The sequence below is a fragment of the Pseudopodoces humilis genome, chromosome 2 (assembly GCF_049639895.1).
Source record: "Pseudopodoces humilis isolate 2021_Gansu_Grassland_sample_001 chromosome 2, ASM4963989v1, whole genome shotgun sequence".
Lineage (NCBI taxonomy): Eukaryota > Metazoa > Chordata > Aves > Passeriformes > Paridae > Pseudopodoces > Pseudopodoces humilis.
In genome coordinates, this window is record NC_142201.1 from 90,806,586 (window position 1) to 90,822,076 (window position 15,491).

The 15,491-nt window shown below is 46.5% G+C and overlaps 1 protein-coding gene across 4 annotated transcripts in view; it reads left to right on the forward strand.

The window, feature by feature from the left end:
- Positions 1 to 2,689: 2,689 nt before the first annotated feature.
- IGSF11 (immunoglobulin superfamily member 11) overlaps positions 2,690 to 15,491 on the forward strand; it is a 103,718-nt gene continuing 90,916 nt past the window's right edge. For 3 of the 4 annotated variants that reach the window (XM_088052024.1, XM_088052026.1, XM_088052028.1), the window contains exon 1: positions 2,690 to 2,808. In XM_088052024.1, the coding sequence (XP_087908150.1) occupies positions 2,736 to 2,808 (73 nt within the window). In that variant the 5' untranslated portion in view covers positions 2,690 to 2,735. Of the gene's footprint in view, positions 2,809 to 12,298; positions 12,319 to 15,491 lie in introns of those variants that run through there. The other variant, XM_088052025.1, reaches the window with a different exon arrangement.

Below are 15,491 nucleotides of genomic sequence, written 5' to 3' on the forward strand. Positions count from 1 at the left end.
AGATTGTTCTTGCAGTTGCTGCAAGAAGCAGCTAAAGTCACTTGCTGTGTCACTGTGGTTTGTAGGTATGGTACGGTATCTGCTGTGGTGACCAGATCTGAAAGCTGATTAAAATACTCCCTGCTCCTAGCAGCATGCATTAGGAGGGAGTAATTTGGGTCCATTTTGGGCAGAAATGCTTTCTTTGACCACCAGGCTCTTGATTCACATTATGCTCACTGCACTTTTTAAGAAGCACATTAATTCATTTACTGTACAGGGTGAACTGATCTTTGCTGTTTACCTGCCAGCTGATGCACAGCAGGATGCAAGGAACAGTCCAAAGTGAGCTGGGATGGCATTTGCTAAATGCAGTGTGTCCTTATACCAAAAAACACACTTCTTTCCATTAGGTCAAGACAGCTTCCAAGTCTTGGCAGGCCAGAAAGGCAGTGCGACAGTCCTAGGGAGAATATGCAATTTTTCTTGTTTTCACTTGATTTGCCTTTGCATCTTTTCATTCTTGGAAGTCATCTGCAGGAGTAAGGGCAGTGGCAGGCCACTGTGCCCAATACACTCTGTGCTCTGTGCCCTTGACTTTGGTGGAGGAGGTTATGCTTGGCAAGAAACATTCACGGGCGTTCATGTGAAGGTGTGGACATATACATTGTATTCCTCAAGGTGGTCACTGTGTGCATGCGCAAGGATGGGGGTTTCTTGGAACTGCTTCTGATCATAAAATCATCATGTTCCTTTGTCCTTTTGCTTGATGAAAAATACAGCAAGTCAGCTGGAGGAAAGAGAAGCGCTCTGAGAGTCTGAGAAAACTTCAGTTCCCATATTGCTACAGAATGAGGGGAACAGCTGGGCTACGACTCTCCCTTCGATGCTTTTCTGAAGTGTTATGCTTCAGCTGCTTGAGCCTTTGCCAAGAGCTGGCTTCTTTCCTTAAGAGCAAAACCCTCTTCCAGCCTGCCTGCCTATGGCAGGGCTGGAGTGGAGGGTGCTAGAACTATCAGAACACCAGTATCATCAGGTTTCATGTTGGAGGACATGCAGCAGGCACCAGACCAACCTGAAAAGAGACCAGAAGGTACATCCCCCGAGTCTCCATGTGGTACCTTCTTGCCTCTCTGAGCCACCACTTGCTGAATGAAATCCCAGCCCATGTGGCAGTCAGCAATTTTGCTGCCTGATGAGGGTAGGTTAACCATAGCTCCTTGTAAATAGATTTAGTAGCTTTATTTCAGAACCAAGAGAACTGGTAAACCTGGACTGCTGGGGTGAGATTTTGACCTAGTCCTCTGACAGAAGTTTGCCAAAGCTTGATGCTGGGCAAGGCAGAGTTTAACCTAGGCTGGTGAGATGGTGGTTAGCTTGCCACATACTGTTATCATGGGCTTGCTTTTTTTCCATGGTGCTTAAAACAATTTCTGTTTTTCTACCCCTGAGACCCCTTTTCCTTGCCATCTTCACTCCTGGGTGCAGCTCTTCCCCACCCCTCTTCACAGGGGTACTGCAGCCATGTAAAGGGTCAGAGCACCTTTTGAGGCAACAGAGGAGACATCTAAACAGTTCTGAGCAAGAGGGTAGTCAGGGCAGGGGGATGCTCCCAGGGACTGTGATTGGGAAGGAGGAAGGGAGAAGCATGACAGTGTGGATTCGCTGCCTGCAGGATGCAAAGGCTTCATAGCTGTGCTTTGGTGGGGAGGAAACTTTGGGTGGGAGAATGAAGCAACTGGACATTTGACAGAATTGTTAGAGCATTTTCCTTGTCAAACTGCTTATTTTCACAATGCAAAACCACCATGATCTTGGACTTGGACAGGGAGCTGGCTGTGCATGAGGAGTCTGTCTGTGTAAGCTTTCTGCTTTGGTCCTTTCCCCAGATGATCACCCCAAATTCATAAAGGGCCCCTTTCCTCCTTTCCTACCCTCTACATACACACTTGATGTGTGCTGATTTTCAACTGACCACTTTTTCTGTGCAGCCTTAAGAGCTGCACTGACTTAAGCTTGTGACACAACTTGTTGGCGATTCCTGTGCTGCACGGTATTGCAGTTCCCCAACTCCAAGAACTGCCTCACATCCTTTAGAGCTACCTTGGTCGGTTTTATAGGAGCGCGGAATGCTCGTGTTTCCCAGGCTCCTGAATGGCGGAGTTAGGGTGGTTCATACCTTTGCAGTGTTTATACTGTGCGCTGCAGCAGTGACCAGTCCCGTGCAGACCATCCCAAATATTTTGCTGTGTGCTGCCGCTGTCGTCTTCAATGCAGCTGTAGGCAGGCTCCGGAAAGAAGAAGCCCCCACGCTGCCGCGATGATCCGGAGGAGCGGTGGGGGTGCAATCTCCAACCCTGCGCTGGACCGCACCTCCTCACCCCGGCCCGCGTAGCATCCCTACGGATGCGACGGTGCCGGCTTGGCGGGGAAGGGGAGGAGGGGGGAACCCCCAATTTGTGCGGAGAGAGGAGGAGGGTGGTGGGACGTGCCGCTGCGCGCCGGGACGGTGCCGTGCGGGGGGTGACAGCCGCAGCCCGGCGGGTTGCGGGGGCGGCTCGGGGCCGCCAGGCTGCGCTCTCGGTCCGGCCGCCGCGCCTGCCGCCCTCCCCGGGCGACCGGGGCTTGGGGCACGGCGGAGCCTCGCCGCGAGCGGGCGGTCCCGGGACGGCGGCGGCACCACCGGCGGCGGCACCTGCGGCGGCGGGGAAAGGCAGGGCTCGGCGGCCCGCTCCGCGCCCCTCGCCCGGCCCGGCATGACGCGGCGGCGCCCCGGCGACGGCGGGAGGTGGGTGCCGGCAGCCCTGGCCGCGCTCCTGGCCCTGAGAGGTGAGTGCTGCACGGGCGGAGCGGGGCGCGGCAGCCGGGCACGGGGCATCGCCCTGCGGCCGCGGGGTCGCCGCCGCCGGTGGCGCGGCGGTGCCCCGCGCGTGGGGAAGTTTTGGTCGCGGTCCCGCCGGTGATGCTCGGGAATGCGGCGGCGGGAGAGTGCTTTTGCAGGCAGGCGTGGGGAAGGAGCGCTGCTCTGCTCGGCTCCTTCCGCTGCCTCCGCTGCACCATCCTTCCTACTATTCTTATATATACGTATTTTATTTATGTTTTTTTTTTATTTATGATTTTTTTTTACGGTGCTGTAAAACTTGCTTTAAACTGGGATTCACGTTAAGCTCAGTTGTCTGGGCCTAGCCCTTTGCTAAGCTCACCTGTGTGGAAAACTCTGGTCCATCCCTCAGGCCCCGAGGCAGCAGGGAACTTTCCGCAGAGATGGTGACAGGCTGCTCGGAGCCCCCTGTGTCCCCCCCATCCTTTCCTCTGCCTCCTCCTTCCAGGCACACGGCGCACCGCTCCAGCTCTAAGATACGTGCCGGCCCCCGGGGACGTGGAGACTCCACCACCTCCCGCCCCCTATAGCCCTTCCAAAATAAGGTGTGTTCCCTGGTCTCTGTGCGGAGAGGAAACAAATTACATATGACAGATGCTACTCACATCACTTAGTGCTTCGCCGGGGAGCACCGGGCGGTGCTGCATTAAGGGCAGCAGAAGAAACTACCAAGTGCAAAATGTTCAGACTCATCTGTTGATCAGGTGGCAATGCCTCCTTCCAAGTAATGCTAAACTTTAGAGCAGCCTGCTCAGTTATGGTTTACAGAGGTCCACATGGCAATTTTCTTAAGGTCCGCCCTTTAATGCAGATACTCGCTAAGCAGTTTCACAGAGCTCTGCTCAGCAGTGAGCAGCCCACAGCTTCGAGACAGTTGGGCCACCTTCACTGCTGGGAAATTGGGAAACCTGCTGCAAGAGGTCCCTGAGACAGCAGGAGGACAGTAAGAAATGACAGGATCTCCCATGAGAAAACCAGAGATGTCTCAGCAAGGTCTAGATGAAACCTCCTCACAGTCGGCATCTGGGTGGAGTCTGCTGCTTGGCTAGCTGTGCCTAGCTGTCACTGCCCTGCGAGGCACAGCAGGCTTTCCCCTCTACCCAGGACCTGTTTAGAAACAAGTCTTGTGACGGATAAATGAACTTTTTACAAATGCCTCAGCTTCAAATGCACCCTGCGTTCCTGTCCTCAGAAAATGTTTGGGAGTCTGAGTCTCATGCATTAGCTGGAAATTGCACCTGCTGACTTCAAAGATATGAATTATGGAAAAAAGATAAAGTTTACTAGCATTAAGTTGAAAGAAACAATCTCAGCTTTCATGCTTCACACTATTGATTTGCTTTTTGTCCTTTTCCCAATTTGGAAAGCAAGTTCAATTATTTTCAGGTTCTCAGTGCTACTTTTTTTTTTTATCTGCAGACATTGCAGAGGTGTAAATGTCTATAGAGTTACTTGGTTTGCTCCAGTTCCAGGCATAAAAGTGGCAAAGTGCTTCTGTTGATGTGATATCACTGAAAAAACATACACCAATAATCAGATATGAGGTTAAAATTAAAGGGGTATTTAATTATCCTTTTAAGCAGAAAGATTGACTAAATATTTACTTTTCTTTTTTTGGTTGAGGGCACACGAGGACAATGACACTGGAGACAACTAGGTGTGGACACCTTTTCCAGGAAATATTTATCTGAAATAATGTAATGGCTTTTTTTGCACTTTCCTTTAAGACTTCACAATTACCTGAATGAAACCCCTGTGTCTCAAGCTTGACTTTTTAAATTTTGTCTTAGGAAAAGTCTTTAGAAGATGGTGGTAGATGAAAATAGCTGTGGTACACAGTTATTTCTGTGGTACACGGCATCGCCATATTTTCAGTGGTTCTTGAATTTGAAAAGAAAACACTGTAAGGGACAAGGAACAGACATACACCCAGGAAAGCTGATATTAAATCGGGAGGTTTTTTTCTAAACAACATTTGCAGAAGATTAGTAAGTGTGTTTCTGCTCTGGGCTGCCAAGTATGGTTAGGAAGGGTGATTTTTAATTTTTTTTCCCCTTTTTGAGATTTTAGACTGGCTTAGGAGATAGAAGAAAAATAAGGGATCATATGCAAAGTGATACCTAAATTAAAAGTAAGATCTGAAACTGTAAGAGTGTATAATCAGGCAAAACACTTAATGCCAAAAAAAAAGAAAGTTGGAAAAAAAAGAGGGGAAAAAAGACCTTGGAGGTCATTTCATCATTCTCACACTTTATACCTACAATAAAATGAAATTTGACTTCATAGTGACATTTAAGTCAATTATTATAGTGCCATTTTTTTATGTTGTTTTGCAATTTGTAGAATAACAATGATTCTTTGTAACTGGTGCTAGTTGTCCATTTTCTGGGCCTATTATGCCATGTTTAATGGTCTTGGGCCAAGGGCAGCATCTATGTTATCCCTCTAATACATTATAAGTGCAATAATTTCTTGTGGAAATATTTTCCCAGGAGAGATTTAGGGAAAGATAGGAGGGAATTCTCTTTAGAGCTTTGAAACCAAACCTGGGATTGCTAATCAATCCTCCTGTGTCTCCAGAAATAGCATCCTGCAAATTGTCAAATGTGGTAGAAATCACACATCGGGTACAGCCAGAGTGCAGAACTGACGTGTTTTTTAACTGCATGGCGTTTGGATCCTGTGACACAGAAATGCAACAGGTGAGATTTCAGTGTGTTACAGTCCACTGCAGATGGATCTTGCAAGACCAGGGGGTGAGTGCCTGGCTGTAGTGGATTAATGCAACAGCAGGTCTACAACTCCTCACATGACTTTTTGGATTTGCCCTCCTGTCAGTCTGAGGTTCTTACAGCTGAATCTCTTCTGGCCTTGCAGCACTCTTGTCCTACCCACCCGTGCTGCCCAGCCCTGCTCCAGGTCCTCAGCCCTAGAAAAGGAGTACTGTGTCAGTCGCTTGCCCTTCCATGCTTCTGCAGGTTTTTTTGGAACAGATTGCCATTTGTGTCAAGCTGTGTGGTTTTGTGACGTGTAGATAAATCATTTTGCTCGCGACCTGACCTTGGTCCCCAGCGGTAGGCACAGATGCATTAACTACTTCTTTCTGAAATGGGCATCATTCCCTTATTTTGGAAACCGATTCTTTATCTCTGTTTCTTCAGTATTGCCTAAACTGCAATCTTCTTTTTATAAGATTCTGTTCTCAAGGGATCTCAGAGCGCCTCAGGAGCAGCTATATTTAGTTGCTCAGTAGTAATCTGGATATACAAAGTATGGTATAAACAACTCTTTAACTTAGGAAACTTAGGAATTATTTTTCCTGCCTTCATGGGGGAGTTGTGTTTGTATTCTTGTACCAATACTACAGATGGAGAAAGCAAGACTCAGAGAAACCTTGTGACCCACTGAAGGTCAGTGGATGCTGGTAGTAGTCTTGAGTGTCTTGGAACAAACTGTAACCACAGGAGGATGCTTAAATTTATGCAGCAGGTTAAGCAATAATGTAATGGTCCTCTTTAGGGATGTTCACTACTAAATTGTGGTGAGTCATCTATATTTAGCAGGATGCTACTATCATCATGCTTTTTAAGTAAAGTGCTTTTAACACAGTTTATTTCAAGGAGAAGTGCATGCACTGAAAATCTGTTCTTTGTAGTTTCCTCCTTGAGGAGCATTAATGCTGCCTTCCCTTTTGTAAGTGTTCAGAAGAAAATTTAGCTCCTGGTTGTTTAACAGACAGTAGTGTAACAAAGACAGTTCTCTGGTTATTACTACCTCATGTTTGCACAGTTATTTTTGAACATTGCCTAATTGAGAGTCTCCAAACTTACTTTGTGCGGGTAGTCAGTTTGATTTATAGAATGGAAAACTGATGTGTGCAGAGATGAAATTATTTTCTTGCTGTCAGGTAGGACATTTGCCCAGCTTCTCCTTTAGAGCAGTCACAATTACAGGGCTTCTGGTCATATGCCTTCCTACTTTATACTCACAACTGTTTCATGTCTTGTGCACCAAGGAGAAAGCACAACATTTTTAATTGTGCGCAGTGAACTTTTAATTATTTTTTTTTTATTTGTTTTCTTACAAGTTTTCATCTCTTTGGTTTTGGAGGTCACTTGTGTCCTGGCTTCTGCCTTTTTATTTTTTTTTTTTTTTCACTGTTTGAGCTGGGCTGCTCTGTTTCATCTGGATTGAGGAATTTGGTTTCATTCTAAACGGAAGTAGAATTCAAATGCTTTGATAGTTTAGAAAGAAAATTTTTGAGAGAGATTCCATCTTAGGACACTGATATTTTGTCTCCTTGTGGAGTTATATTGTTACAATACAAGGAAGTACCCTAAGCAAAAAGACATTTTGATGTGAAAAGTCAAATTTTTTCATCCCAAAGATGCTTAAGTTGGATGTTTCTGTATTTTTGACTTTTTTCCTCCCTGTTTTTCTTTTGAAACACAGTTACAATTTTATAAAACATCCCATGTTCCCATGTTTGATAAGTTTTGGTTTAGCTTCAGTAGAACTTTAGTGGTTGCTGCTTTTCATTTCTACAGGGCATTTAAAAAGAACAATGATAAAAACCAACTTGCAGCAATTGGTGGTACCTGTGCACACTCTGCCCATTATTTTTGCCATCTTGACACATGTATGCAAACACCATGTACACACATACGTGGCACTGCCCTTGTCCTTTCCTTATTCATTGTGCTGTAGAGCACTGTGCTGAAAGACAATGTTTCTAATTAAGAAATACAGCAAATATTTGTTAATATTTATTTTCCCTCCTGGAACAGTCACTGGAGAAATCAGAACAGGACTAGCAGGTTGAGCTTAGTCCTTTATTATTCGTGCATGTGCAGAGCCACAGCTCTCCTCCTGGCAGCATAGCAGTACTTGTACATTTGCATCTCTGCATGAAGCTAATTTTAAGGGTAATTTTGGTATTAGGCTGATCAGATCGCTTACTTAGGGACAAAAATTTGTGCATTTATTTTCCCATACTCTCATGAGCCAGCCTAGCTATGAGAACATGAGCTGATGGTTCACAAGCATTGGCAGGAGAAAGGCAATGTCTGAACTCCACTCCTCTGGGCTTAGATTTTACCAGGAATGCTGAAGCCAGGAATGGTGTTTGTGGGGAGGCAACGAAAGCCTGTTTATAATCTGTTGTGCATTTCTGCATCAGCCTAACTAAGAAGTCCTGGGCCAGGTTAGCCCACTGGTCTCTGCTGCCATGGCCAAACCTGGATGCTCCAACGGCAGGTGCCAAAACCTCCTCAGTGAGAAACTGGTTCCAAACATTTAGCAAAGAGGAGTCTGTTGTCACGTCTGTGCTACTCCTAGGCTGCCCTAGGAATAGTCTGGTGTGTGTATTGCTCTGGACTTCAATGCCTACACAACCCAATTTTCTTTTAATTTTAGGGGTATGTCCACACTCCACTTCCTTGCCATAAAATTAGTTAAGTCATAGTGTTCTACCACTGCAGAGTGAATAAAGCATCTGTCTCCTCCCCTTCCTCAGGCAAGTCCCCCCACTTGCAAAGCTGCAGAAGTAAAACTTCCCCCTTGCCAGGGGCCAGGTTGAGCTGGGCTAACCGAGCCCCCTGGTGCTGTGTCCTCAGCTGGTGTCCAGCAAGGTGGGTGTGCAGTGGACACCAACACCTCAGCCTCCCGGGCGGAGAGGCTGCTGGTGGGCTGCAGGCTCAGCTCTCCCTCTGCCCGCCACATTAACAGCCAGGAGCAAGTGGGTTGGAACACCCTCTCTGCAGGCCCACTGGGGGGATTACTTCCTAATCCCCACTAATTAGAAGTTGGCTAACACCTGGAAGCATGAGGGTATAGTGATGTTATGCTATTTTTCATTCAATTTTTTGGGTTTTTTCTTTGTTCTACCTGATGAATCTGTGGATGTTCCCAGTATCCTTATAAATGCATGGGCCTCTGCAATTTCTGCTGAGCTCTTGACTTAACTATAACATGGGCTAATCATTCCTGGTAGTTAATTATTGGCTGTGTTTAGAAGCAGAAAAAGTAAAAACAGAAAAGGAAAATGGCAATATTTTCTTTACGTGTGGTAATTTCTGTTCAGTTATGCTGAACAACCTTTCTTTTTTTCTCTTGAAAAACAAACAAACACACACAAAAAGCAAACAAAATCCACAGAGAAGTACCTGTTTCACTTCTTCATTCCCATTTGATAATTTATTTCTATTTAACTCATCTCCAAGTTAAATTGTCCCAATTTTAACAGTGCTTGACCAGTAAGTGTTTTTGTCTGGTGAATATCAAAACCTTTCTTTGCCTTCTGCATTTTCAAATGTGCTGTGCAGAAGTAACCACAGCAATTCCAGCTGAGGGTGCACTTTCAGTGTTCATGGTGGCATTAGAATACTTCCAGCATCCTTCTTTTCAGCCTCTGCCTGTAGACACCCTGACAGCTTGCTTACTTCTTTGACCACCGCTGTATGTTGAACAGATGTTTTCATTGAGCCGTTCACAGCGATACCAAGATATTTTTCTCAAGCGATTACATTTGAATTAGAGCCCCATGGTACATGAGTAGTTCAGATTATTCTCTCAAGTTCTTATTACTGTCCGTTTGGTAATGTTGAATTTCATCCTGCATTATGCTGCCCACTTGCTGAGCTTTGTCAGATCCCTTGGAAGTCTCTCTCAATCTTCTTTTGTCTCAGCCAGCCCAAATCACTTTGCCAGCTTCCTGTCTCTCTTCCAGATATTAAGGAATAGATTAAACCACCCCAGAACGGGTTAGAAACCTGGGCTAATCCCTTGTAATCAGGGCCAGAGCGATGACAGGGGGAGAGGGGCTCCCATGCCTCTGAGCCTGGGCACTGAAGAGTGGGGCAGCAGCTCCGGACTCAGTCTGACCTCAGCTGGCCTGAACCCCACTGGGGGCAGGGCAAGGGGGGGAGTTCCCACTCCAGGCCAGCAGGGGACAGGTCTGGCACTGAACTGGCATCCTGCCCAGAACAGTTTAGCAGGTGCACTTTGAAGTGACAGAAAATTAATTACTTAGTCCTATCCTTTTCCTTCCAAAATTAGAGTGGATTGCAGGGCCACAAATTCCCCTGAGCAGAGATCGAGCTAGTTTGTCTCCTATTGTGTACTTTTAGGGGCTTAGGGTATTGGGCTGGTTTAACCAAGCCCTGCTGCCACTTCCAGGTTAGCCTCTCTTATGGAAAGCATGCTAACTTCAAGAACCACCTGACCTACCAAGGGCTTGCTTGTCTTTGATAGCAGTTACAGCCACTTGAGAAATTTCTTTCTTCAGCTGCTCTCATTTCTGGACTCGTCCCTTAAATGTACTGAAATGATTGGGTTTTGGCTTTCGCGGTTGGCCTTCAGTTTTGTTCTCAGTTGTAGTTACCATTTTATGAAGCAACTGTTTAGACCTAATCACTTCTTGTTCCTTTTGTTTGGCTGTACAATGTGCTCTCTTGCTTCTCAGCATTTTTTTGTTTAGGGCACCGAGTACCTTTTCAGTGATGATGCTAAGATTGCTTCAGTGCACCACAGTACACTGTAACAACTTTAGTTCCCCTGCTTTTGGAGTTAGGCTGTTTGGACCGTTTATGCTTTTAATTGTTCTTTCTCTAACATGCAAGAGGCACAATGCAAAGTTTTGTTTCCATTTTTCTCACAGGGATGTTAAATTTGAGTATGTAGCAGTCCCCATTACTTTGTATCTTTGTATCAATTGAGTTATTGTCGCTTCTAAGTGTGCTGGGACAGGTTGTTCCAAGTCCTACCTACGCTCTTTTAGACACTGCAGAATTGTAACCTGCTGTGACTTTTAGCTAATTCCTGCACATGTTGCTGAAGTCACTATTTTTTTTCTGTTTTCTTTGACTTTGTTCCTTTGCTCTCTCTCCACACTGTGCAGTAGATATTCCTTACCTGATCAGGAGGCCATAGGGAAATACAGGTTGCTTCAGTGAGATTTTTTTTTTTTTGTTAACTTTTTTCCCTCTTCAGCCTTGGCTATCTAGATGAGATTTGTGTATCACCCATCTTGCAGTTTGATGTCTCTGCCTCTTTACCCACACTGTATTTCCAGGCAGGGCATGAGTCTGTGATGAATTCTGCAGCTGTGGGCACACAGACTGCAAGGCATGTTGGACACTGTGCTGGTTGGTATGGCTGTATAAAGAGGTTGTTGCATCATGTTGTAGGGGCTGGTTCACTGCATCAAACCTGAAGTGCTTCTTGGAATTTTTTGCTCCAGCTCTACACCACCTGCTCTGACCTGTGCTCCCTTGTGGTATATCAGCATTAGCTGCACTCTGAAATGTTGAGTTTAGAGGTGATATCTCAGCAAATACAGCTCTTCTTCTTGGTTAAAAGGTCCCTGGGAGCTCCTGCAAGGAATGCATCACTCACTCTGCTGCCTCTCACTGCCTGTGCCAGTGAAAGGGGCCTGGAGCTCCCCACAAGCCTTGCTTGGGGAAGGAGACAGGCGTGGGTGGAAGATTGCTTTAGTGAACCAAAAGGTGATGGAGGGCTTCTGCAGGGCACTGCTGAGCTTGTGTGATTTCTGGGCTGCTTGCAGAACTAACTGTGTGGTTGATCTCCACTGTTTGATGGGGTTTGTTGTCTGAACATCTCCATTGGTTGTGGAGCTGCTCGTGTGCAGACCTGCTTGGCTTTCTGGCTGCGTGAGCTAGTGACTCGGAGAGGTTAGGAGGACCTTGGCTACTTGGCAGAGGGACAGAATGGCCTCAGTCTGTCTGCAGAATCGTCATGTCCTTGGCTTGTCAAGGGCAGCTCTTCCTTTTGCCCCTGAAACAGCTGGTGAGCCCTAGGCCCTTATTACGGGACTCATCCGCAATCAGCGCCTCCCTCTCCTGTGCTGGAAATGCATCGCACACGGAGGACAGGCTTGTGTTTCTCAGCTGCACGGAGTAGCAGCAAGGCTGCGCTTTGCTTGTTCTTTGGGGAATGCTCTGTGCTAGCTCTACAGTAGCTTTTTTGCATAGTTTCATCTGTTCTCGCTGCTCTCGCCCTTATTTCCAGTCGCTGTTTTGCCTTTTTTTTTTTCCTTTTGCAAGACTGCATTTCAGCTGCCACATTGGCAGCAGTTGTGTGTTTATGCACAGAATAGGTACAGCGCAGGCAGGCTTCTCCCACCCCCTTGGTCCCCATCCTCCAGCCCTCCTGCACTACGTGCCCTGTCCCCCACAGCTTCACCCTCGCTGGGAGCTCCAGCCCTGAGCCAGAGGGCTCACAGCGAGGGGACCGCTGCAGGTGAAGGGGGGAGCTGAGCCATCCCACCGCCGCCGGCTTGTGTTGCATCCTAATTGCAAATAGCCCTTCCGGCGTCAGCAGTTTGTGGCAATAATTGACAGGAGGTGCCGGCGAGGTGCTGAGTCAGAGCGAGGTGTGCTTGCCAAGTCACTGCAGCAGAAGGAGTCCGATCGCCTCGTGTGGAGGGAAGCCAATGGACGGTGGGTTTCCTAGCTGCCTTTTGGGCCTCTTGCTTTCCTTTCTCTCAGGCTGCATTTCAGCAGCAGTGATGCTATGCATGTAAGGGAAGAAGCAGGGGATCGGGGGAGCTCTGTATTTTTTTCTTTTTTCCTTTTAGGTTGTATTTTTTGGTTTGTTTTTTTCTTTTTTTGGCTGTGAGCACTGGGATTAGGGGATGCGGGCTCCATTCCCACCTGCTGCCAGCACTGGGTTTCTGTGCTGTCATTTCTGTGCTCTGAGCAAGCAGAAGGGGTAGAAAACACATGTTGGGGGGTAGTGTGGAGAGAGTGGCCCTAGTGACAGATTGATGTCTCCTGGGAGAGGAAAAGCAGCATGTGACATCCTCAGCTGGGCAAGGGGGATAGCTATGCAAGCTGAAAAAGCTGCAAAATAAAATTACTGAAAAGGTGTTCTGTCCTGTCCTTCCTGAGGGTTGTTTCTGCTGCAATGTCCTATCATTTATTTAGGGGTTTGAAATTGCTCGTTTGACATGCAGGAAGATGAGTGCTTGTCCTGTATACATCTAGCACCTGATGGACCTCCAGGTCAGGCTCATGAGAGCTTTGTCATTTATCTCTGACCTTCTTGCATATGGCTAACATCAGTGTTTATACCACAGCTGAATATGTCCCAGAGGTCTGGATTCTTTCCTTTTCCTTGCTTCAGGGTGACTTCAGTTGTCTTTGTCTTTCTCCCTCTCTGTAGCACAGGGTACCTTTTTCCTACCTTGGACAGAAGTCAGTATTTGTTTCACACAGTGATCTAAATATATGCGTCTACTGTGTGCTGCCTTTGTAGGGAGAGCGTACTATTTTTGCTTTTAGTAACCACTTTGTGGAAAGAGATGAGGAGCATGAAGACAGAGGCCCATGTATTTTTCAGAGCCCTTCATATCCATGCCGTGTTCTGCCCACACACTTTTTAATGCTAATCCTTGTATAATCTTTCTCTTCACCGACTCAGGTAACAGCCATGTTATGTAGATCACCATGCAGCTGATGGATAAAACTGAGGCCCAGAGATGGGAAGTGCCTTTGACATGGTCATGCAGGATTCCCATGGCCAGCCTGGGGTTGGAGCCTGCATCTCCTGACTGCCAGCCCATGTCTTCCCCACTGGACAATGCTGCCTGTCCACTCATTTAATCAGTGGCCTGCTGAATACTTTTCATCCTGAGTTTTCGTGCCAGTGGCTCATGGGTAGTTATAGATTCTGAGTCTTCAGAGAAAATCTGCAGTGACTAAATCAAATGTGGCTCTTCTTCCCACATCCTTGTCTTAACCACCTTTATGATGAATATTTTGCATGGGACCCCCCAGAGGGGTGGCCCTGGGGTCACTGGTGAGGGGACTGTGTGTGCAAGGTATCTGTCCTACTCACCTCCAGTTAGCTGCCTGGTCACCTGCTGGGTGCAGTCTGTGACACTGGTGGCAATCTTAAAATTGATCTGTGCCTTGAGGATGCTTTGGAGGAAATCCTTCCTGACTGGGTTCTGCTGCAACATCAGTCAGGGCTGGTTTGGGAGGCCCAGAATGGTCTGCTGCATGAGTGGCCTGCCTTCAAGTTGTGTTTCTGTGTGAGTGTTGCCCAGTGTGGTGGAGATGCGCTAGCCAGGGTGCTCCTATAGAGAAGAGTGAGTCTGGTCCTCAGGCACTGTGAAGTATTTTCTTCATTGCTTAAGGGAACCCTAGTCTCCATCTGGTCTAATGAAGCTCTTCTTCCTTATCCACTCTACACTTGTGGTGTCGCTTCACCCTGAAAATAGAAAAAAAATAAAGCATGTTCTCTTACAGTTGGGATTTTATAAGATACCTATGGGAATTAAGCACACAATTCCCTCAGGTTCTTTTTAAACATCCTAGCTGATGTGAATTTATGTTGGCAATAAGCAAGAGTGGAAGCAGTCCTGTCAGCAGAGCCACAGCTATTCTCCCTTTGATGTAGAAACTGCTGCGGTAGAGCTTATTTAACTTTGAGGTCTGTGTGTCAGGACCTGGGACTGGAGGAGCCTCCACAGACTGGATGACCTCTTCAAGAGGTCTCTGATGTGAGTGGACCCCATGCTCTTGCTTCCTCTGGGTGTCTTTTCATGAACTCAAAAGTTCTGTGGAAGTACCAGTGTGTAATAACACTGGTGTAGGGCCTCTCTGGTGTGCTAGGCTTGACAAACACACCTGACATCACTGGGCCAAGGACTGAGTCTGCTATGAGTCAGTCCAGGATGATGAAACTCTGCCAAACCAACTCTTCTTTCCTTTCCAAAGGGTAAAAATGTGCATGGATGGTGAAGAGTAGCATTTAATTGCAACTCGCTGCAATAGAATTTGCTTTGGAGATAGCTGAGAGATTCTTCTGACAACAGCAAGAATCCTTTTTTATTCTCTTTCTCCATAACCAAAGAATGACAACTTGTATCAGTTTTCCACAGATGGAGAAATTCAGTGACAATCATCATACTTATAATTAAAAGTAAACAGTTATGATATAAAATAATAAAACAACTGCTGGAGACCAAACAAGTAGTGGAATATAGCTGCCACTTAAAACAAATCAGGACACAAACAAGAATAAAAAGCTGCCTTCATCCTTGGTTATGAGTGACAACCCTTCCTGAGATTTTGTTTTCATGGCTAAAATGTATTTTAGGTTTCTTTTCAGAATTTGTTCCTCTGGCCATATAGCCAGGGCACAGCTGGCAGCTTCTCTTGAAGCTGCAGGAGGGAAAAAGCGATTCAGGTGGGGATGCTGCTGACCCTGTGATCCAGTGCAGAGCCAGTGGGTCCCAGAAGGCCACTGTTGTCTCCTGCCAGTGATCTTCCAGCTTCTCCTCACCCCTTTCACCTTTATGGAAAGGTTCACCGTGTGGCTTGATAGACACAAAGGGACATCCAACTCTCATTGTGAATTTATGTGAAATGGGCCCAAGTTGTGGAAATCTCATTAAATTAGCAAACTGTGTAAGGCTTTCATTCATTTTGGCTTTGCTCAGAGTACAGCTTGGATTATTCTCTCAGATTTGAAGAGTTATTCAGCCTTGGAGCTCAAAATCAACTTACAGGCTAAAATCAGACCAGGTCTCCTTAGCTTAGCTTTAAAAACAGAAATGTACTACACTCAAAGTCCATTAAAGCCAAAAGGCTGTCTTAATGCATGT